General features: G+C 35.6%; 1 protein-coding gene across 25 annotated transcripts in view; it reads left to right on the forward strand.

Annotated features, from left to right (window-relative positions):
- CHD9 (chromodomain helicase DNA binding protein 9) overlaps positions 1 to 23,873 on the forward strand; it is a 286,203-nt gene that overhangs the window by 145,512 nt on the left and 116,818 nt on the right. For 13 of the 25 annotated variants that reach the window (XR_013530432.1, XR_013530433.1, XR_013530430.1 and 10 more), the window contains one exon: positions 13,345 to 13,676. Coding sequence is in view for 21 of the 25 variants with exons in the window: in XM_078358110.1 (XP_078214236.1) it covers positions 13,345 to 13,676 (332 nt within the window). In the remaining 4 variants the exon portion in view is untranslated. Of the gene's footprint in view, positions 1 to 11,810; positions 12,206 to 12,308; positions 12,568 to 13,344; positions 13,677 to 23,873 lie in introns of those variants that run through there. The other 12 variants (XM_035281960.3, XM_035281963.3, XM_078358116.1 and 9 more) reach the window with 3 other exon arrangements.

A 23,873-nucleotide genomic window follows, 5' to 3' on the forward strand; every position in this document is an offset into this window, starting at 1 on the left:
GGTTACTGTCCACTGAATTGATGGCCCATGATGAGATTACAACTCTTGGTTCATAAACACTGTCTTAGATGATCAGACTGTTGAGAATAATGATGATAATAAATAAGAAATAAGAAATGTTAGCTTATAAGAAATAAGCTTAAAGTTGTAGGACCTGAACAGATAAGATCCGGAGAGAGCTTCAGGTAGTGTCCCATAACTTCTACAGATGGGACAGTTTCTAGATGAACAGACTAGAATGTATAGTTTGTACAAATGTTATAGGGAAACTTACTGTTAAGATATAAAACCAGCATATTGGTCATTTTGCTTTACAGACAATTTCTCACACCTGCTTAAGATAATTTTTAATTTATCTTTTCTCTGATCTTTACATGGCTAGTTCTTTCTTTTCACTCAGATTTCAGTATTTAATGGCACCTCCTCCATGAGACTTTCCCTGAACCTATTCTAAAATGATCACCCTATCACTTTTCATCACAGCATTCTGTTTTCATTCTCTGTATAACCTTTACACTTGCCTGATGTTTTTCCAATTTGTTTGCCTCCTTTCTAAAATGTTAGCTGCATTAGAAAAGAAACTTTTTCTTAACGGCTGGGCGCGGTGGCTCACACCTGTAATCTCAGCATTTGGGAGGCCAAAATGGGCAGATCACTTGAAACCAGGAGTTCAAGACCAGCCTGGCCAACACAGTGAAACCCTGTCTCCAAAAAATACAAAAATTAGCCAGGTTTGGGGGTATGTGTCTGTAATCCTAGCTACTTGGGAGGCTGAGGCATGAGAATCACTTGAACCCAGGAGGCGGAGGTTGCAGTGAGCTGAGATAATGCCACTGCACTTCAGCCTGGGTGACAGAGCAAAACTCTGTCTAAAAAAAAAAAAAAGAAAGGAAACTTTTTTTCCTGCTGTTTTATTCCCAGCACGTACAGTAATATCTGGTGAACAGTATGTATTTGTATAATATGTCTGAATGAGTGATCTAGTTCATGTTCCTCTTAAGCCAAAAGAGAATACATTTCTCATGGGGAGACTAGAGTACAGCGTAATTGCTACCTCCTTTGTTCTATAGACCATATTTCTGTTTGCACAGTCTTAAGATTGCATTTGCTTTTTTGGGCCAGCTATTATACTATGCACTCATTTTGTTTATAAGGCATGTACCATTGATTTTACATACTGTTTATTTTATACAGTCATGTGCTGCATAACAATGTTTTGGTTAACAATGGACAGCATATACAGTGGTGGTTTCACATATTTTTATTGTACCTTTTTGAGATGGAGTTTCACTCTTGTTGCCCAGTCTTGGCTCACTGCAACCTTCGCCTCCCGAGTTCAAGCGATTCTCCTGCCTCAGCCTCTTCAGTAACTGGGATTACAGGCATGCACCACCACACCCAGCTAATTTTGTATTTTTTTTTAGTAGAGACAGGGTTTCTCCATGTTGGTCAGGCTGGTCTTGAACTCCTGATCTCAGGTGATTTGCCTGCCTCGGCCTCCCAAAGTGATAGGATTACAGGTATGAGCCACCTTGCCCAGCCTGTGCAAGTATATACTATGATCTTCATATAATGATGAAATTGCCTAATGACACATTTCTCAGAGTGTATCCCCATCATTAATCAATGCATGGCTGTACTTAAGTAGTTGTTTTGTGTGTACACACATGCATACCCATGTATAGATTACACTTCATAAGAAATTTAAATTTTTATTTTAATTTTTTTTTAGAGATAGGATCTTGCTCTGTTGCCGAGGATAAAGTGCAGTGACATAGTCATAGCTCACTGTAGCCTCAAACTCTTGGGCTCAAGGGATCCTCCTGCCTTAGCCTTCCAAGTAGCCAGGACTATAGCGCACACAACAACACCCAATTTTTTCTTTTTGTAGAGATAGGGTCTTAGTATGTCTCAAACTCCTGGCCTCAAGCAGTCCTTCTGCCTCGGCCTCCCAAAGTAATGGGATTACAGGTATGAGGCACCGTGCTTGGCCATGATTTTTTTTTTTTTAATTAACATTTCTAAGTATGATCATTCAACTAAGAGGCAAATGTGTAATTAAGAATTAATGGTAGGGTACCCAAAGAGATGTTAAGCAGAAATAGTAGGAATGTAGGAGATGGTACCAGTTCACAAATTTAAACTGGAAATATTCAATTAGAGAGGTTTAGTGCAAACTGAAGAAGAACCGTTAGATGAATTTTGGAAGGGCTCATCAGTTGACATGGTTAGGACTTCTCTTCCTTTTTTTGATGGCAGGGGGCAGGGGAGCCATGGTCTCTCTGCCACCCAAGCTAGATTGCAGTGATATGAACAAGACTCATTGACCTCTAGGGCTCACGCAATCCTTCTACCTCAGCCTCCCGAGTAGCTGGAATTACAAGTGTGAGCCACCATGCTCAGCTGATTTTTAATTTTTTTTGTAGAGATGGGATCTTGCTATGTTCCCCAGGCTGGTCTCGAACTCCTAGGTTCAAGCAGTCCTCAGCCTCCCAAAGTCCTGGGATTATAGATGAGAGCTACCATGCCTGGCCCCATAGATGGATTTTTATTGAAAGCACTTAACAACTCTATATCTTAAAATCTGATCCTGTTACTATGCTATATGCAGTCATTTATTGATTCCTTAATTCATTCAGCATATATTCATATATATTCATATAGATAAACATGTATATATTTTTTGAAAATTGAAAATTTCACCTTTTATTTTACTTAATTCAAAGTCATGTTTTAATTATTTTTAGATTTGAAAAGTTTTATTTTTATAAATTTAGAGGTATAAGTACAGTTGAGATACATGGATTTTTGAATAGTGGTGACGTTTGGGCATTTAGTGTATCTAAAATAGTATACATTGTACCCAACTAGTAGTATTTCATCCCTGACTCTGCTCTCACTCTTTCACCTTTTGGATCCAGTGTTTGTTGTTCTACTTTGTATGTCTGTGTATACTAATTGTTTAGCTCCCACAGGTAGTTTCCATGTAGTTTCTGTTCGCTTCTTAACCTACTGTTGTGTGGCTTCCATCTCAGCTACTTCCATCTTGACAATTAAACTATTCTTACTGGAATATCTTTACAGTACCAGAAAATAAGGAAGTGCTTGAAATCTGGTGGAGTTAAAAACACAGGAACCAACTTGAAAGAGCTGTAAATGACCAAAGTTAGGACACTTTGAACAAGTAAATAATCATAGTGTCAGATTATAACCCATAGAAAGAAATATTGGCCAGGCATAGTGGCTAATGCCTGTAATCACAGCACTTTGGGAGTCCAAGGTGGGTGGATCATGAGGGCAAGAGTTCGAGACCAGACTGACGAACATGGTGAAACCCCATCTCTACTAAAAATATAAAAATTAGGTGGGCATTGTGGCACGTGCCTATAGTCCCAGCTACTCGGGAGGCTGAGGGAAGAGGATCACTTGAACCTGGGAGGCGGAGGTTGCAGTGAGCCACGATCATGCCACTGCAGTCCAGCCTGGGTGACAGAGCAAGACTCCATCTCAAAACAACAACAGCAAAAACAATTAGCTGGGCATGGTGGTGGGTGCCTATAATCCCAGCTACTCGGGAGGCTGAGAATTGTTTGAACCTGGGAGATGGAGCTGAGATCTGAGAGTCTATACTGGAACAAATGAGTGAATACATTAAATAAAAAGGGAGAAGAGACAGCTCTTGTTTATAGTAGAATTCCAATTGAAAATGTGGAAGGAATTATGGAAATAGAAACTTTCCATTAGGCAAATACCACAATAATGATTGTTATGGGCAAGAATCAATGAATGCTAGAATTATTGGGCAAATGTATGTGGGAAAGAGGATATTTGCATAGTCTCAAAATATCTCCTGAAGATAAATAAATACATAATAAAATATGTATTAATTACGAAAAAGACATTTACCTGGAGAATAAATTGCAGACACTACTTTAACCAAGTAACCAAGGGCAGCATCACCAGACAGACACTGACATCATATACTCCCTGATATGATGTACTGAGAAGAACACAGTATCACATCACACCAAAAACAATAACAATACCTAACATCTCTCAGTATTTGTATGCCTGACACCATACTAAAGCTCTCTACAAGCATTATCTATTAGGTCTCACAAGAGCCTTATTAGGTGAATACTATTATTATCTACATTTTACACTTGAGGAAGTTGAGGCCCAGGTAAATGATGGAACTGGAACCAGAATCCATGGCTGTCTCTAAAACCCATGCTCTTAATCACAGTGTTATGCTGAGAATAGCTTTTGGTGTTAGGAATAATTTATGGACTGAAAAATTCAGCATATTTAATGTTGTCAACAAGTAGTGAACTTGGTGAGGTTTTGTGATTTGATGTTTTAAAAATATACTTTTGACTCATTTGGAAGCAATAAGTTTGCTTGGAAAAGTACCACAAACTAACGTAAAATAGGAGATTAAATACTACTTATTTTTAGATCATGTATGACCTTTTTCTAAACCCATAATATTTTATCAACTATTCTGGTGTTTTTATCAAAACCGTTTAGCCTCCCTGTGTCTTGGGGTGTGATCCTGTTTTCTCTATATATAATCATTTATTAATTCCCTAATTCCTTCAGCATGAAGTCTAGATATTTTAACACAACCTATAACACTGTTGATAATCTAGTCTTAATATTTTAGTCCTTGTTATCATTCTCCCACATGCATCTACTTTTCTTGTCATGCCAAACTACTTGTTATTCCAGAATTAACTTTCTAAATTTCTTTATTATATAAGATTTCAAGTGTACACAGAAGTAAAGTATCCATCTCCCAGCTGCCAGCAGTCATCAATTTATATGGCCACTGTTGCATCTGTATTACCCTCTGATGAACATGGCCGTCCCCTCCATGGATGTTTTTGAAGTACATCTCAGTCTTATCATTCATCTAAAAATACATAGATTTATACATCTAAAAGGCAAAAGTTCAGTGGGGGAGGGTGGTTTGGGGTTTGTTTTTTTCTTTGAGACATTGTTTTACTGTGTCACCTGATGAGTACAGGGGCTCGTGGAGTACATAGCTTACTTACTGCAGCCTCAAGCTCCTGGTCTCAAGTAATCCTCCCACCTCAGCCTCTGAAGCAACTAGGACTACAGATGTGGCATCATCATGCTTAGCTAAGTTTAAATTTTTTTTTAAAGAGATTGTGTCTCATTACATTGCCTTGGCTGGCCTTGAACTCCGGGCTTCAAGCAGTCCTCCTGCCTTAGTCTCCCAAAGTTCTGAGATTAGAGGCATGAGCCACCAGGCCTGCCTTAGATTTTTGTCTTTAAAACGTAACTGAAAAACCAGTTTCACAAATAAAAAGATAACCATAATTCTTTTTTTTTAAATTTGTTTCTGAAAAGCTGTAACCATAATTCTTACATAATCAAATATCTGGTCAGATTTTCTATTTCTTTAGTTGTTAAGTAAATTTATTTTTGTAGTTGACTTGTGTAGGCCAATATCTAAACTTAGAAAACATATAAACCAAATGCAGTGCTCCACATGTTGCATTTTGTTGAGGTCTTTTAAGTGTTTCTCTCTTTTTTTCCAGTTTTATCATTCCAATTAGTCTTAAATCTCTTTTACTCTTTGGTTTCCCCTTTTTTGTTTTGTTTCTTAACAATTTCTTTGTTGAAGAAACAGAGTCCTTTGTCCTATGGAGTTTCCTGCACTCTGGATTTTAGTGATTACATCCCCATTTTGCTGATTACATCTGGATTTTGTTGATTGCATTTAACAAGTTCCTTTTTTCCCCTGTGCTTCTTGTAAGTTAGATATACATTTGTACTTAAAAAAGAAACAAAACTTGTATGAACATCAGCTATTTGCCTGAACTTTTATGTGGATGCTTAAAATAAAGCTAATCCTTAAAAAGTATTACTGTATCAATACAAATTAAGATTATGACACTTAAAAACAGTCACGGTTATCTAAAAGTGGAAACCTGGGTACAACTGCAAGTCACAAGATGAAAGTAAACCTTTTAATTTGTGAACATGACAGTTCACAGATGTGAAGAAAGTGAAGTGAAATAATTGTTCCATTTCTGTGAAAAGCTCTGAAAACAAATCTAAGGGTAAATTTCAGAAAAAGACTGACATTATAATCTGCTCTTGGATCATTTTTTTCCCTTTTCTCCTTAAACACGTCTTTATTGATAGTTCGAAGAAAAATGTTGTATGCCTTAAACATCAAAAGAAGCCACCATATTAATGTTTGACACATATTACTAAAATTAACTGCAAATCTACTGTTTTTAGGTTGATTTAACATGAATATTTAAGTAAACAATTACGCTTTTATTATTATTTTTTTAGACTGTCACCCAGGCTGGAGTGCAGTGGCATAATCTCAGCTCTGCAACCTCCACCTCCTGGGTTCAATCGATTCTCCTGCTTTAGCCTCCTAAGTAGCTGGGACTACAGGCGTGTGCCACCACACCCAGCTAATTTTTTTTTTGTACTTTTTTTTTTTTTGAGACAGAGTTTCGCTCTTGTTACCCAGGCTGGAGTGCAATGGCGCAATCTCAGCTCACGGCAACCTCTGCCTCCTGGGTTCAGGCAATTCTCCTGCCTCAGCCTCCTGAGTAGCTGGGATTACAGGCATGCGCCACCATGCCCAGCTAATTTTTTTGTATTTTTAGTAGAGACGGGGTTTCACCATGTTGACCAGGATGGTCTCGATCTCTTGACCTCGTGATCCACCCGCCTCGGCCTCCCAAGGTGCTGGGATTACAGGCTTGAGCCACCGCGCCCGGTGTTCTTTTGTACTTTTAATAGAGATGGGGTTTCACAGTGTTAGATGGTCTCAATCTCCTGACCTCATGATCCACCCTCCTCAGCCTCCCCAAGTGCTAGGATTACAGGCGTGAGCCACCATGCCTATTTTTAAAATAGGAATACTAAAAACCAACACACCACCTTACGATAAACAATTTAAGAGAAGTAAAATGCCTTATTAAATTATCTTTATAATACCAAATTACTTTAAAATGCTTACTCTCTTTTTGACTGCAGAGCTTTGAATTCTTTTCTTTCTTGGCTTCCATGAGTATCTCTTCTGATACTTATCTTACCATTCTTGCATTTTCTTCTTGGTTTCCTTCAATAGCTCCTCTTCATTTGCTAGCTCTTGAAACTTGGTGTTTTGGGGTATCACCACTAGTTCTCTTCTGTTATTCTACATTGTCTCTCTAGGCAGATAAACTAATTCTTGCTCAAGGCTTGCTATCTTTCTTCTGTTTTAAGTCCTCTTCCCTTGAAACTTCCATCCACCTAGTCCTCCAAGCCTAAAGCCTAAAGGTCTTCCTGTCTCTTGAGAAAGGTTGGGAGAATTTTAGCTACAATGCGGTTGTATCTCTGTTATTGAAATTCATTGTTCTATGTTTTATTTTTACTAAGGAATTATATCTGGGACCTTATTTTTTTCCATATTTAAAAAATATGTCAAGTAGAACATTTCTTTATCTAGATGTGAGTGTGTGTGTTTGTGTAACCTCCAGCACCCCAGCCAGCTAGTAGAGGAACCTGTTCTCTGTAGCTGAATGTACAGTAGCCATGTGATCATTTTTCCCTTCTCTTTTTGAAAATGTATAATTTCTACTTATGTCCACATACAAAATTGATTCAGTAATTTTATTAATACAACTAAAATATTGGAAATGGAGGAACTCCCCAATATGGGGGTTGGGTATATGTGAAATTACTTTACCAGAGGAGAAAGGACCTAAGTCCCCACTCAGATTTTAAAACCTCCAATTTCTTGCCAAGTCTCTTTGCTTCTTTTCCTCATGAAGGAAAAGATGAATAACAGGTAGTGTGAAAATTTATAATTTTATTAGCAGCATGAAGTTCATCTATAAGAGACTGACACTATCCTCTTCTACTCTATTTTTGTTGTTGTTGCTGTTGTTGTTCGTTTTGTTGTAGTGGGGACAAACACCATCCTCTTTTTGTAGCGGGGACTGACACACTCTATTTGTATTGTTGTTTTTGTCTGGACCCTTTAAATGTATGTCATGACTTGCTATTAGGTCATGACCTGTCTTTGATAATTACTTATACTATAAACTTTTTGTTTGTTTGTTTGTTTGTTTTTGTTTTTTTGAGACGGAGTCTCACTCTGTCGCTAGGTACCAGGCTGGAGTGCAGTGGCACAATCTTGGCTCACTGCAGTCTCCGCCTCCTGAGTTCAAGCAATTCTCCTGCCTCAGCCTCCCGAGTAGCTGGGACTACAGGTGTGTGCCACCACACCCAGCTAATTTTTTTTTTTGTATTTCTTAGTAGAGACGGGTTTTCACCATGTTGGCTAGGATTGTCTCGATCTCTTGACCTTGTGATCTACCCGCCTTGGCCTCCCAAAGTGCTGGTATTACAGGGATGAGCCACCATGCCCGGCCTATACTTTAAATCTTTGAGTTTCCCCAATACTGAAAAACCATATCTAGGGTCTTCCATATATTCCTCCCAGGTGCTATCAAAATAGTATATCACATATCATCTGTTTTATTACAAGTTTTCTTTTTAAATGAATATTTGGATATGATATTAATATGTGTACCTTTTATGTATTTTTTGTTGATATGTTTGTTTGTTTTGAGACAGAGTCTTGCTCTGTTGCCCAGGCTATAGTACAGTGGCACAATCTCACCTGACTACAACCTCTGCCTCTTGGGTTCAAGCCGTTCTCCTGCCTCCGTCTCCTGAGTAACAGGGATTACAGGCAGGTGCCACCATGCCCAGCTAATTTTTTAATTTTTAATAGAGACAGAGTTTCGTCGTGTTGGCCAGGCTGATCTAGAACTCCTGACCTCAAGTGATCCATCCACCTCAGCCTCCCAAAGTGTTGGGATTATAGACGTGAGCCACTACACCAGGCCTATTATTTTAATCATACAAGCTCATGGGGAGCAAGGCCTGTGTATTTATTTTAAATTTTTAAATACTTTGTATTTTGAAACTATCACACTTACAGAAAAATTGCAAGCATAGTACAAAGAAATCATTTTGCTCCATTTGAATAGGGGGCAGACCTAGTAATCTGTCATCTCCAAAGACTTTGACATATATTTTCTATGGATAAGAACATTTCCTACATAACCACAATATAACAAGTAGAAAATTAATAAAGCAGGAGCTCTGGTAACTGAGAAGAGTAAAAAAATCCAAAATACAATTAAGTAGATTTGACAGAATTTGATGACTGCTTAGATGGGGGGAAAAGGGCAGAAAAATCATAACATTGTACGTTTGTGTGTGTGAACTGGGAAATGGCCAATGTTAAAAATGTTCAGTTTCTTAACACCTCAGTTGATATTCTGTGGGAATATGGCTTTAAAATATTGTATTCTAGTAGCAGAAGAAATACTTGATCATAGCTTCTCTGCTCTCTGCTATTAAGATTTATTGGTAAACAGTTGAGATTCTGAGTCTATTGAAAAATTGTATAAGAGAAGTGAGTTATTTTGGAAATCCTCCTAGGTTCTGTGAATAGTGAGTGTCAGTGAATTGAGGGTAATGTAACAGAACAGCAGGAGAATCCACATCTTACATTTCAGCTGACTTCTCTCTCTGAGGATCCAGTCCGAAATTTCCAATTGCTAGAGCTCTCCATTTCAAACTCAGTATTCAAAGAATTAAACTTATTACGCACACATACATGTTCTTTCTCCACTAGGTTTCCTATTTCTTTTACCTTTTTTTTTTTTTTGTCTTTTTTTTTTGTGATGGAATTTCGCTCTTGCCACCCAGGCTGGAGTGCAATGGTGCAATCTCAGCTCACCGCAACCTCTGCCTCCCATGTTCAAGAAATTTCCTGCCTCAGCCTCCTGAGTAGTTGGGATTACAGGCATGCGTCACCATGCCCAGCTAATTTGTATTTTTAGTAGAGATGGGGTTTCTCCTTGTTGGTCTGGCTGGTCTTGAACTCCCGACCTCAGGTGATCCTCCCTCCTCAGTCTCCCAAAGTGCTGGGATTACAGGTGTGAGCCACCATACCCAGCCTTCTTTTACTTTTTCTTGTTTGAAAAACCAAGTACTGGCTCTTCCAAGCCTCAGCCATGCCCTACCTGTGTCTAGTTGGTTTCTACACTTTTGAAAGGCTACTGGAAAAAAAAAAATTTATCCTAGCTTATTATTGGTATCTCTGAAGTTTTAAGAATGTTACTACTTTCCTTTGTCCTAAAATTAATCTCTGCAAATCATGGTAGTTGAACCAAACATGATTGAAATATAGTGGTTTACAGCATGGTCTCCCTAACGAGACCCCTTGTCTTTTTTTCCTCTCTCTCTGTCTTTTTTTTTTTTAATACCCAATTCCTGCAGAGACCCCATGTCTTTTAATCCCTGCTCCGCTATTCATCTGTTTTATTATGATGTGATCTTGGGGAAGTCACTTCTCTATGCCCCAGTATCCTCATATACAAAATGGGAATAACAGTAGTACTTATCTCACAGGGTTGTTTTGAAGATTAGTTGAGTCAATATATAGGAAATGTTAGGAATAGTGCCTGGCACATAAGAACACTATATTTTAGCTCTTCTTATCATAGAGATTTTTATAATTGTTCTCTGTTTCATTCTATCACTTTGTAATGCTACTGTCAGAGTATCTCTCTCATTGGCCAGTCCCTTATCTCCATTATCACTGTTATTACCCTATTATTAATCAGGATTAAACTAGTTATTACATGTAAAATACTTAGAATAATGCCTGGCACTTAGTAAGTGGTCAGTGTTATTTCATTATTGTTATTATTTTCACATTGATGACCTCTCAAGTCAGTCAGATCCTTTCCTTGTCCTTACTTGTCCTCTGCCTTTAATCTCTCATGCTGTCCAGATGGGTCTTTCTAGAGCCCTGTTTAGATAGTGTTGTTTCTCTGTTATGAGGCCTTTGGTTCCTAAAAGGGGCAGGGGGGAACCCAGTGTTGTCTTATAGTGCTATCAAATGGCTAACCAGGACCAACTGAAAAAATGGTATTGATAAAAGGTAAATTTGAATTTTAAAGCAGTGAAATTTTGTTTAAGTGATTTAAGGGCATTACTTACTAAAATAGAATCAATTTTTATAGAAAGAAAAGTTGTGCTGATGTTCAAATTCAATTCAACTTGCTACTTATTTATTTTCAGCAAGGAACTAAACCTACAGTTTTACCTGAAAAATTCATCAGTTCAGTTAAAATAGAAGGTGAGGAGAAAAGGTCAGGAAGGTTTTGAGTTTTTTATGTTAGGAAAATGTATTCATCTATGTTAAGATGATGAAAAAATTTTAACATTGTTAGTAATTCTTCATAAGTAGTTCTCATTTATTTCAAAATTTTAAGCCTCTTTTTATAATTCAAATGAAAATAGATTCATTTCTCTATTTTCAAAATAACATTGTTAGCTTTTTGTTAGAAAAATTATTAGAAACCTTATCTAGTATCTTAAAGAGAAGTCACTTATTATGGGTTCATTTGCATGACCTGCTCTTTAACCCTTTGCTAATCTTCAACTATTTTCATATTTTAAATATTTTAGAGTATCTTGGAGAAAAGTATTTTTCTCCAGTAAAAATTGCATTGGATTTTGTTTTTTTAAATATTGGTAGCCACATAATGCCATTTCACCACAGTTTTAGTTCTCAGGGGATTTTTTTTAAATGAGATTTTTATGTATATTTTTAAAAACTTTACTGCAGGAAATGGCAGAGTGAGAGTTAATGTGTTACATGGAGGGAAGAACAGTCCATTGGGGGTTAAATTGCAGAGTCTAATGGAATAATAACTGGTAGCACCATCTGCTGGCCTACTTCCGCAGAAGGAGTCAGTATTTTTAACGACATCTCTAATATTCATGCTGATGCATTTTGATGCTTTGTGCATTCATTTCTTTCTGTGCTTTGTTGGAATCTGGCTATCTGCTTACAGCTATTGAGGAAACTCAGCTTTTTAGGAGTGTTTACAGCCTTTTTCATATCTAAATAGAATGAACAGTAGATATAAACTTGCCAAGGCAGAAATGTGTTGATAAATCAAAATGTGTATTTGTGGAGGGTTGTGCATCTCTTGGTTGCAGCTTGCTAAATAGGCCATTTAGGAATCTTCTTTCAATGCTTTTTTCTTGAGCACTGCCTGGGGTGGTGAAAAAGCAGAGGGCAAGCCTTTGTCTGACGCCAAAAATGTCTTCAGTGAAGAGGCCAAGAGGAAGGGTAAGTGAAAGCCTGAATGAGTGGGAGGAGGAGGGGTTCTTTGGGCTAAAAGGCTAATGGGATTGAATAACCTTCCTTATTACTGGCTGCTGCTACGGGAGTCGTACTGCATCGCCATCTTGAGCTTGTTGCTGTTTTCTCGAGTCTTGGTTATTTGTTATAGCCTGTAGGCCTTAAGGTGGCATTTTAGTGAGCAATTCTAAACCCTCCTTCCTTTCCCAGTGCTGCAGCACTGCTATGAAACCTTTGATGAGGCAGGTATAGAAAAAATATCCAGTGAAGCACACTGGAATCAGCATGAAAATGTGTTTGGAAATTCCTGATGGTTTTTTCCTTTGCTATAGTCAGAGGCATGTTTACGGGTAAGAACATAACAAAACTGTGATCTAAGTATATGTGGATGAATGTGTGTTTGAAGAAGAAATTCTTTTTAAAATGCTCTTGATCTGCTTCCTGTGATACTGCTAAAATATTAATAATTTTAATGTAAAACTATAAAACTTGTTTCTTTCCCGAATTGCTTGAGCAAAATAATTATGATATAGAAAAAGAAAAAAAAATTCACATTTAACTCTTTCATGGGAAAACTAAAACTTTCTCTAATTTTAAGTATGAGAATGTCTGTTTACTAACTAGCTATGTTGCTGCATTTAAATATTAAATGATTTCAGGTTTTAGTCTTAAAGCAGAGGCTTTATTTTTCTAAAAATCATAATAAACTGTAATGAGTAATTCTAAATTAAAACTATTTAAAATGTGTTAATAATGTTCAGAATTGGGGAGGGAAGAGGAAAGAAAAGACTTTTATTCCAAATGCACAGAGTATTTATGGGATAAAATTTGAATCAACTATCTTTACAGGGCAAAACTTGAATCGACTAACCAAGAATGCCATGAAAATATCAATGAATCTATAGTATCCTTCTTTAACCTTCATTTTTAAAAGTAGCAATTGAGCTGGTTATATCTGTACTAATTTCTAGATAAGCAAAATGTTTTAATTTAAATTTGTTTGTAGCACTCATATTTGCTCATGTAATTTTACCTCTCTAAGCTTAATTTAAGATTTTAAGATATTTGTGACAATTGTTTCAGATGTATTTTGGTATATTCTATAAAAAATATTTTTATTTCTCTAGCCTCCGTCTTCCAAGAAGAGTGATGGTTCTGGGACATATACTAAGTTGCAGAATACCCAGGTGAGGGTCATGTCTGAGAAGAAGCAGAGAAAAAAGGTGGAATCAGAAAGCAAGCAAGAAAAGGCTAATCGTATAATATCGGAGGCCATAGCAAAAGCAAAGGAGCGTGGGGAACGCAATATCCCACGGGTAATGAGCCCTGAAAACTTTCCTAGTGCTTCAGTTGAAGGAAAAGAGGAAAAGAAAGGTAGAAGGATGAAATCCAAGCCAAAGGACAAAGACAGCAAAAAAACAAAAACTTGTTCTAAGTTAAAAGAGAAGACAAAAATTGGGTAAGTTGGTTAAGAATTAAATTTAATTCATTTCAATGTTTTGTTAAAGTTCAACCTGCCTAACCATCTACTTTTGATTTGAATACATTTACTCCCATATTTAAGTTTTAAATTGCTGGCTACCATGTGTGCTTTATTTCCTTATTGAATTAATTAGATAATATTCCAGGATCTCCCAAATTTTTTGGTTGTATGAATGCAGCTCTTTGTATGTTAATATTATTAAAAGGGATTTAAAGTAGTAAAATATTTCAGTATATTAATCAAGAAAGGGAGAAAAACAAGCAAAATGAAATCCATATTGCTGTGCTAGTTTCATATTCACTTTCTTCACAGAGCATGCATTGAAATTCTTTTGAAGATTCTTTATCTCTTGGTTGTGCTTGTCCCTCACTGAGCACCTCACAGTTTGGAAACATGAAATGTAATATTTTCTTATAAAACCACAACTTTGGACTGAAGGAAATGATTAAAAAAAAAAAAAACTAATACCATATAAATCAACAATAAGTAGCTGCTAACCCTTACTGATTTACTTTATGTAATAAAGAGGCCAAGTGAGGATTAATGCTCCAAGAGAATTATAAGGACAAAGAATTGCTCTAGGAGGATACATTAATCCTATGTATTTTTTGCTACTTACCTAAAACATTTTCAAAAAATAAAATACAGTAAATGTTATAATTTGCTTTATAGGTATTTTGCTTAGCAAGCAAGGGTGAACATAACTAAGACAACATAGTTTAGAATTGTTTTTGCAGGACTGGTTATTTTTGAGGACTTTATGTGGAATTTTACATAAAGTGGTTAATCTGACTTTTCTCTTTTTCACAAGTCCACAACAAAGAATGTCTTTATTATGAAAATCTTCATTTGCTCAGAAATTGTTGATATGTTGTACAGATATTTAGAACTAATACAATTGTATAAATCAAATTAATTCTTAGCATTTTAAATGCAAACACCAGATTATTTTGTTCGGGCCTGATGCCATTCAGTCCCAAACTATTAAATAATATGGGCTCTCTTGTTAAATAGATAGTAATAATGTTGATTTTGCATTTTTTTGCAGACGGCTAAAATGAAATTTGAAAGTTTTCTACTCCTTTATTTTTTTAGAAGTTTTAGGTATGAAAGTAACTTATTTTTCCAAAACTGTCCTGTTTTAATTTAGGAAATCCCATATTCTGTTTTTTGCTGCACCAAAATTTACTATAATTAAGGTTTCCAGTTTTAACTTGTTCAGAAATCAAGACAGAGTAGAATATTATTTGGAAGAGTAACTTTTTGAAAAACAATGCATAAAACTAAATTGGTTGATAAACTTCAAAAGTTATACTGCTATTTGCTTCAAACTTGGGAGGGAACAGCTAAAGGCAAAAGATACCAGAAGTAAATCTGGTTTAATAAAAAACATTGTATATAAGAGAAAACTATAAATAATTAAATTAGAGAGAAACACCGATTTTTAGAAAAGTGAATTGATATGTTAAGGGAATTAGTAACATTGAAGTGGAGTACTGACTTGTTTTGTGATATCTGTATTTTTGTTAAGAGTAGGTAAATTATTCACAGTAAATTATTTTAATATTATACAACATTAATCAATTACTTTTTCTAGAGGTAGCAAGTTCTAGAAAACAAAATAAGAATTGTACTAGAAATGATATTTTTTCTGTTTTGGCTAAATACATGGTAAAATATTGAGTAGTTGCTAGAAAAGAAAAATTGAAAATATAGGCCTTTTTGATAGAATTCGTAAGTTGAACGCAGATAAGTAGAACTGAAGTTTCTTTTTTATTAAGTTTTTGGAGTAAAACAGTAGTATCTTATTTATATTAGTCAAAGACAAAAATTATTATAATGTTGGAGGAAAAGGCATAGTTGGAATAAATGAAATTCATATACAATCCAGAATTACGGTATTAGCCAATTGAAGTACTTCATTACTGTGCCTTCCATTAAGCCACTATACTTTGTAATTTTTTAATTTTGTGATTTAATTTTTGGATGAAGAATCATTTAAATAATGTTCAGTTGCATCATTTCAACTGGCACCATTTTATGATATATTAAACATTTCACTTAAAATTATTTTTTATTAATTTTAGAAAAATTAAGCTGTTGCTAATATCAAATTATTGATATGAATTAGTTTGGAAAACAGTACAACTTAACCAACAGCAGTGTAAAATACACATTTTAAAAGTAACTAAATTTGTAAACAGTAATTTATAGTTGATGTCATTTATTTAACCCATATATGTGATTTGATATAATCTAGGAAAACTAATCTGAAGAAAAGCGATACTGCCCTGTTTGCTAATGTGATTGAAACCTTTTCGTTGTCATTTTTTTTTCCAATGCAAAGAATAGAACGTCCTTTTCAGAGCACTTTCTTAGAGTCTCATTTAATTTTTACAATCTGTGAGTTAGATTGGGTATACAGTGTGATAATGGGGTTAAATTATTTGGCTCTGGAGCCAGTTTCATTTGTTCAGATCCCAGTTTTATCACTTTCAAGCTGGGTAACACTGTACAAATAGCTAACCGCCTCATGCTTTAGGTTTCTCCTGTAAAATGGGGATAGGATAGTACTCGCCTCATAGTATTATTTTGAGGACTAAATCAGGTAATAACATATAAATTAGTACCTGGAATATGTTTAGTGCTCAGTAAATGTTAGTCATTCTTTTCTGAAAACATAACATAGCTATTTAAGGAAAAGGCCAAGGCCAGGAGCCACACCCTTTCCTTCAAGCCTACACTCATTCAGCTACCTCAGTTCTCTTTCCCTGAAGGCTCTGTTCCTAAATATGATCAGCTTAAAAATTAAGCAGAAAAAAACAGTTGCTACTTGTTAAGAGGGAATAATAGATTAACTTATTAATGGTTATTTTGACATGACCATTGTTCTGTTGATCAGGTTAGCCAAAGTAGCATTTAGGATAGATAAATTTAATTTGAAATGTGCCTGGAGTTTGAGGGAGTTGTTTGTGGTTATGTGGAAGGGTATGAGTTGAAATGGAAATGCAAGTGCAAAATGAAGGGTGAGATAGGCCTGGAAAACTTTTATCTGCTTTGGTATTTTTTATGATCTTGGCAGTCAGGTTCTAAAAGCTGCCTTACATACAAAATAGTATTCCTTTAATAATAGTAGGTACGTAATAGATGCTCCATGAATGGAATGGGGTGAATTTTATGGAATCGATGGATGGATGGATGGTTAAATTTTAAATTATACCAAAGGGTTGAACTTGTTAAATTGAAAACAGAAATGGAAGCTAATCCATTCATAAAACCCCAGGGATATAACTAATAGTTTAGTAATAGTAGAGAGTTAGGATGAATTTTACTAATTTTAGAAGTTAAGATATCCAGTAGAATTTTCTTATGTCCCTATTTGGTTTTAGATTATGGAATGGGATTTCACATGATTTGAAGATTTTTGAATCTATGAAGTATTTTTGAAGTATTTTTAAATCTATGATTTATTATTTTGACATTTAAATTATGTTTCCATGTTGTCAGTTGGAATTTACTTGTGTTATAGATTATCTGCCTGACATAAGTAGAAAGCTTATGGTTACTTAAAAATTTTCTCATAGCCCTATAAATTCAATCAGTTATTATCCTTTATGATTAAACTCTTTTCCTTTTTGTATTAACCATAATTATCCTTTGTATGTGTTACAGGAATAGTAGTTGTCAGGTACTACAAGTAGCTTTTAGTTAAAACAGAACATGTCTAAATTTGGAGATGTTTATCAAACTCTAGTAGAAATTAAGTATAAGTCATGTTATGAAGAAAAACAATAAAACATTAATTTAGATCTCAAAATGATATTGTGCCTGTGTTTGCCATAGTCTTGAACCTCCAAGAAGGAAGGAGGAAAATAACATTTATTAATTACATGCTATCATATATATACATATATGTATAGGGGTCTTTTTTTTTTTTTAGACAGAGTCTCGCTCTGTCACCAGGCGCCAGACTGGAGTGCAGTGGTGCAATCTCGGCTCACTGCAACCTCCACCTCCTAGGTTCAAGCAGTTCTACTGCCTCAGCCTCCTGAGTAGCTGGGATTACAGGCGCATGCCACCATGCCCAGCTAACTTTTGTATTTTTAGTAGAGTCGGGGTTACACCATGTTGGCCAGGATTGTATCAATCTCCTGACCTTGTGATCCGCCTGCCTCAGCCTCCCAAAGTGCTGGGATTACAGGTGTGAGCCACCGCGCCCTGCCGTATGTATAGGTGTCTATTTTTAACAAAACTAGCATGTATGTCCACATGTATGTTTTTAGAGAGACATTCTCATCTATATAATAAAATCTAAAGGAAAAATAAGATGAACAAAATCTGAGAGAAAAATAAGATACATCATTAGAAATTGTCACTTCATAGTTCTTGTTAATAAAGTTACATAAGAGGCCCTGCTTGCAAAGTTTTCAAAACAGTAGGAATTTTGAAATAATATATGCTTGAATTCAATATAAATATGTTGATTGTTTATTGGTATATGATAAATGAAAGAGCAGTTGTCAAAATGCATGGTATACATTTATTATGAATTTTTGATTGTTAGACATGCCATTCATCAGTAGTCTTCATGTAAGTTCTAGGTTTTTTAAAGCCAAGCAGATAAAATGTTTTACTGCTTGCATGTAAATTGCAAAACGTAGTAAAAATCTGAAACATCTTCATCCTCATAAACAGTTGATATGTATATAACTTACTGTAACTAAGTTCAAATAAGGTTAACAGTTCTAGGCCGGGCGCAGTGGCTTGTGCCTGTAATCCCAGCGCTTTGGGAGGCCAAGGCAGGCGGATCACCTGAGAGGTCGGGAGTTCGAGACCAGCCTGACCAATATGGAGAAGCCCCATCTCTACTAAAAATACAAAATTAGCTGGGCATGGTGGTGCATGCCTATAATCCTAGCTACTCGGGGAGGCTGAGGCAGGAGAATCACTTGAACCTGAGAGGTGGAGGTTGCTGTGAGCCAAGATAGAGCCATTGCACTCCAGCCTGGGCAATAGGAGTGAAACTCTGTCTCAAAAAAAAAAAAAAAAGCGATTAACAGTTCTGTTTTTAAGAATGGTACCTTTATATGAATCATGCTAGTAAGATTTATCATTGGCAAATAGAGGTACCATATTTTATTGAGTCTGAGGTGTCACTGATTATAAGACAGATATCCCATTAATTTTATGTGTCAGTAGAAGTCAAAAATATATTGCCAGTTAACACTGTGGCATGTCATTGATTATTAAAATGATTCCCAGTTGCAGAGATGTTAATATGTAAAAAAAATACATATCTTTTAAGAATTCAACTGTACTAATAAATGTATTTGACTGATTAATACTTAGCTAATAACTTGGATTCTTAGTTCTTTTTTCCATGAAATACCTCAGTAAATTCAGCCTTTCTTAAAAAAAAAGATGTCCAACTTTAAACCGGAAGTAATAGTCCAAGCTCCCAAAAGCTTATATAATACAATGTAACTTTCACATATTTAAGGATTAGAGTTTTAACTCCCTTTTTAAAACTAGCTTGTTTTTCCAAGATGAATTTAAGCTGGGATCTTGAGTTGAATTTTAAATAGGCATCATTTCACTGAGTTAAAGGTGTGTGTGTATGTTTTTTAAGTTTGTATTTGAGGACTTAAAAATAGCCTCAGTACTTTTCACTGGACTTGCAAAGAAAAAAATAATGTGACATTGTATTTTTGCTTATTTTCTTCTCTTATGATGAATTGAGTGTATTAATTACAACAAATTGACTAATTGGGTAAGATTCATTGTTTGTTCAATCATTGCAATGAGAATCAACAGGGGGCAATTACAGATTGATGCAGTGTAGACTGCAGCTTGTTGCACAACAAGTACTAATACGTGGGCAGGATTGAAATAAGTGCATAAATTATATCTGAAAATCAAATGTAGACACATCAAGTATAAACATTGTGGTTTTCTACTGCCTATACTTACCAAATGAATTAACATTTCAAATTCATACTTTAGTTTGAAATTGCCCTTTGCTGTCAGAAACAACCCATGTTTTGATGTTTAGGTTTTTTTCCTTGCCTGAGTATCTGTTGCCGGATTTTGCTAAAATTGATAACAGATCCTTTAATGTTTTTATGAATAAAATTTGCATAAAGCTTTTTATTAATATATTCTGTATCACTTTGTTACTTTCTTTGGGGATATTTCTCCTTAGAATAGCAAACTATCAGTTTATTTGAAGCATATATTTATAATGAAATTGTATTCTAGTATATAATATAGTAAACTCTTTGTAATCCGTGATGGAAGAATGGAGTGCTCTATAGCAAAAAAGTGCTTAACTGATTTTATTTTTTTTTACTTCTGAAACACTGATTTCCTTCAGATAATATTTATGGCTATCTGTTGTCATTGTATAGATAATAGAGATTTCTGGTTTTATGAGAGTCAGGTAAATTTTAATCTTTAAAATTTACTGAAAGATAATATGGTTCATATTTATCTTTAGTCATTATGTTTACTGATATTAAATATCTGTTAACTGGTTGAAGTATATGTGTCATTTTAAAATCAATAAGATGTGATGGAAATCATAATCTAGGAATAAAGAGATGACGTTTTGGAGCTGAACACTGCCTGTTTGTGTGGTGAGACCAGTACCTACCTGCCTTGCCTATCTCAGAGTTTTTCTCAGAATCAACTGAGGTATTGTAGGCAAAAGCACTTTAAAATTTATAGAACACTTTATAAAGTATAGAACACTTTCAAAGGTATTCTCTAAATGTAAAATAGTTGTATTATCCTGAATATTTGTTCCTGGAGTTTTCTATACTAATTTTACTCTCTGAGTCAGTGGTTCCCAAACCTAGTAGAGCACGAGAACTCTTGTGGAATATTTTTAAATTCATATTGGAGTCCTAGTTTCTAGATCAGATTCCTGGGTTTGGGACCCACAGATCTCGTTGGGTTATTTTTTCTTTTTATTTTGAAGGAATGTCAGAAGTACAAAAATAGGTCAGAGTCCCCTTAGGCTGTTCACTCACCTTCCTCAAATGTTAACATCTTATGAACCATGGCACCATTATCAAAACCAGGAAATAAACATTTTAATAATTCTATTAACTTATCTGCAGACCTTGTGCAAGTTTTGTCAGTTCCCTTTTGTTGTCCAGGATCCAATTCAGGATCCCACATTTCATTTTGTTATCATATCTCCTTAGTCTCCTTCTGTTTAGGATAACGCCTCAGACTTTTTTCTTTTATGTTTTCATTTTTGTAACATACTAGCCAGTTATTTTGTAGAATGTATGTCAGTTTGAGTTTGTTTGACGTTTTTTCATAAAGAATCTGTATTTTATTTTATTTTATTTTTGAGACAGAGTCTTGCTGTGTCACCCAGACTGGAGTGCAGTGGCACAATCTCGGTTTACAGCAACCTCCGCCTCCCAGGTTCAAGCAATTCTTCTGCCTCAGCCTCCCAAGTAGCTGGGATCACAGGCATGTGCCACCAGGCCTGGCTAGTTTTGGTATTTTTAATAGAGATGGGGTTTTGCCAGGTTGGCTACACTGGTCTTAAACTCCTGACCTCAGGTGATCCTTTCTTCTCGGCCTTCTAAAATGTTGGAATTACAGGTGTGAGCCACCATGCCTGGCCAGAATCTGTATTTTAAATAGCTTTCATGAAGCCTTCCTTAAACATGTAGGCATTACCGATCTAATACCAACCTAATTAATTGTGCCTCTTTGTAATATTACCTAGATACCATTTTAGAACCTATACTAAATTGATAAGATTCACAGTTTTCAAGGTTCAATGGAAAAACCCTGTTTTTAATATCTCTCTTTCTCTCTGGATAAATAGATATATCATTTAATTTTTTTTTTTTTTTTTGAGACCGCATCTTGCTCTGTTGCCCAGGCTGGAGTGCAAGTGGCATGATCTCGGCTTACTGCAATGTCAGCCTCCCGGGTTCAAGCAATTCTCTTGCCTCAGCCTCCTGAGTAGCTGGGATTACAGGTGCACTCCACCCCGCCCAGCTAATCTTGTATTTTTAGTGGAGATGGGATTTCACCATGTTGGTCAGGCTAGTCTTGAAATCCTGACTTCATGAATCCCCCGGCCTCCCAAAGTGCTGGGATTACAGGCATGAGCCACGGTGCCTGGCCTCATTTTATTTTTAAAAAATGTATAATATTTTAGAAATAGGATTTCACTTCATTTCCCAGTCACGTCTCAAACTCCTAGGCTCAAGTCATCCTCCCACCTCAGTCTACCAAGTAGCTAGTACTGCAGGTACACACCACTATGCCTGACTTATACTCCTTCCTTCCTTCCTTCCTTCCTTCCTTCCTTCCTTCCTTCCTTCCTTCTTTCCTTTCCTTCCTCCTTCCCCCCTTTCTCCCTCCCTCCCTCCCTCCCTCCTTCCTTCCTTCCTCCCTCCCTCAGAATAACTGTTTTTAAAAAAATCTAATTTTAAAATGCCACAAGAATTGTGTCAGTCAAAATGATTTCAGAATTGACTTTTTTCCTATCATGGAAATGTACCCTTTTTATATCAAAAAGGCATGTGTAACATTTTGGACTTAGAAGGTTTAGTAGGAAAATAACTATATATCTGAAATATCTCTTAAAAGTTAGAATCTGAAGAAGACTTGCATGGGTTGTTAAAAATGACTGAGTTTGTGAAATAAGATGCCATTTCAGACATGTAGAACAATGTTAGAAGAGTAATACAGAATATGTGGAAAATAAAGTGAAAGTTGCTTTTTTTGTTTTTAAGTAAAATTTTCAAATAATTAGTATAACAAAAGGTTTATCTAAGGTGTGACAGGAAATGTTTTTATCTAACCTATCCCTACTGCTCCAAAGAGCAAGTGTTTAAGATTTACTTGGTAGTTAGTATTTATTTATTAGTATTTATTTTCTAGAGATTTAGGTAAAATTTATCTATAAAGATAATGTTTAAGCACATTAGTCCTTTGTCCATAGAGAATCTTCATTAAATCCCCTTATGCTACTGTAAAGGAATAGCAGAACCAGTTCATAGTCATTTATAAATTTTTAAAAATATTTGAATATCTGCTTCTCATTTCATTCAAGTTTTTAATTCATTGTGATTTGAGTCTTTAAGCAGCCGCATAAGATATTGCATCCAAATGTGCATTCACGTAATTCATTTAGCTTATCGAGCATTGAGAAAAGAATTTTTTAAGCAATATATGAAGGATATTAATAGACAATGATTTCCATTTCATAGGGGATTGTTATTTAAACAACTACATTCTCTGTGTGTTGTTCTCTTCTACAAACTAGTTGAAAATAGACATTTAGGTTGGAGATTGATAGCAAGTAGGAGAAAGTATCAAATATGTATTTTTACTACCCAATTTTATTTAGTATTGTCCCTGACTTTGCCATTAAGTCATCTGCACCAGTGCCTTAGGATGTAGCAAATATTTAGAAGCAGAGTAATGGATTTCGTTAGAAGGAGGTTCTTACTGGGAGAGACATGAGAGGGTGTTTCTGGGAAACTAGTCTTGTTTCTTGATCTGGGAGCTGGCTACACAAGTATTTTCAGTTTGAAAAAATTGATTGAGCAGTACTGTTATGTGTGTACTTTTCTGACTTTACATTACACTTTAATATTAGTAGACTTGCACTGATAGGATTATGGAAAATGAGAGATTGGATTGGGGGGCATTTTGAGGTTGTGATACCTATGAGATACCCATATGGATATGTCTAATAAGTGATTAGTTATTGAATGTGCAGCTTAGGGGAAAGATCTGAACTAGAGATAAGAGATTTGAGGATCTTTAACTTCTAGGTGGTAGTTAAGAATAGATTAAATGAAATCTCTCAGGGATAGTGTATAGAGAAGGAAGATGGCTGAAAACGGAACTTTGAGAAAAACCAAAGTTTAAGAGGCTGGCAGAGAAGAGTTGTCAATGACTGAATCCTATAGAAAACTAACATTCAAAGAGTAGATGCAGGAATAAGAGCCAAAGTTTAGTAAAAGCAAGTTTAGTGAGAACCAGAAGTCTCGTGTTAGGGAGCCAAGAAGGGTGCCACAGGAAACAGTTACCTGTTAAAGACTGTTTAAAGTTCTGTTGGATTTGCCATTTTAAAGGTCTTTTGAGTCCTTAGGCATGAGGAGTTCAGGTTTTGGGGTGAAGCATATTTAG

This window comes from Callithrix jacchus, chromosome 20 (assembly GCF_049354715.1).
Source record: "Callithrix jacchus isolate 240 chromosome 20, calJac240_pri, whole genome shotgun sequence".
NCBI classification, from domain to species: domain Eukaryota; kingdom Metazoa; phylum Chordata; class Mammalia; order Primates; family Cebidae; genus Callithrix; species Callithrix jacchus.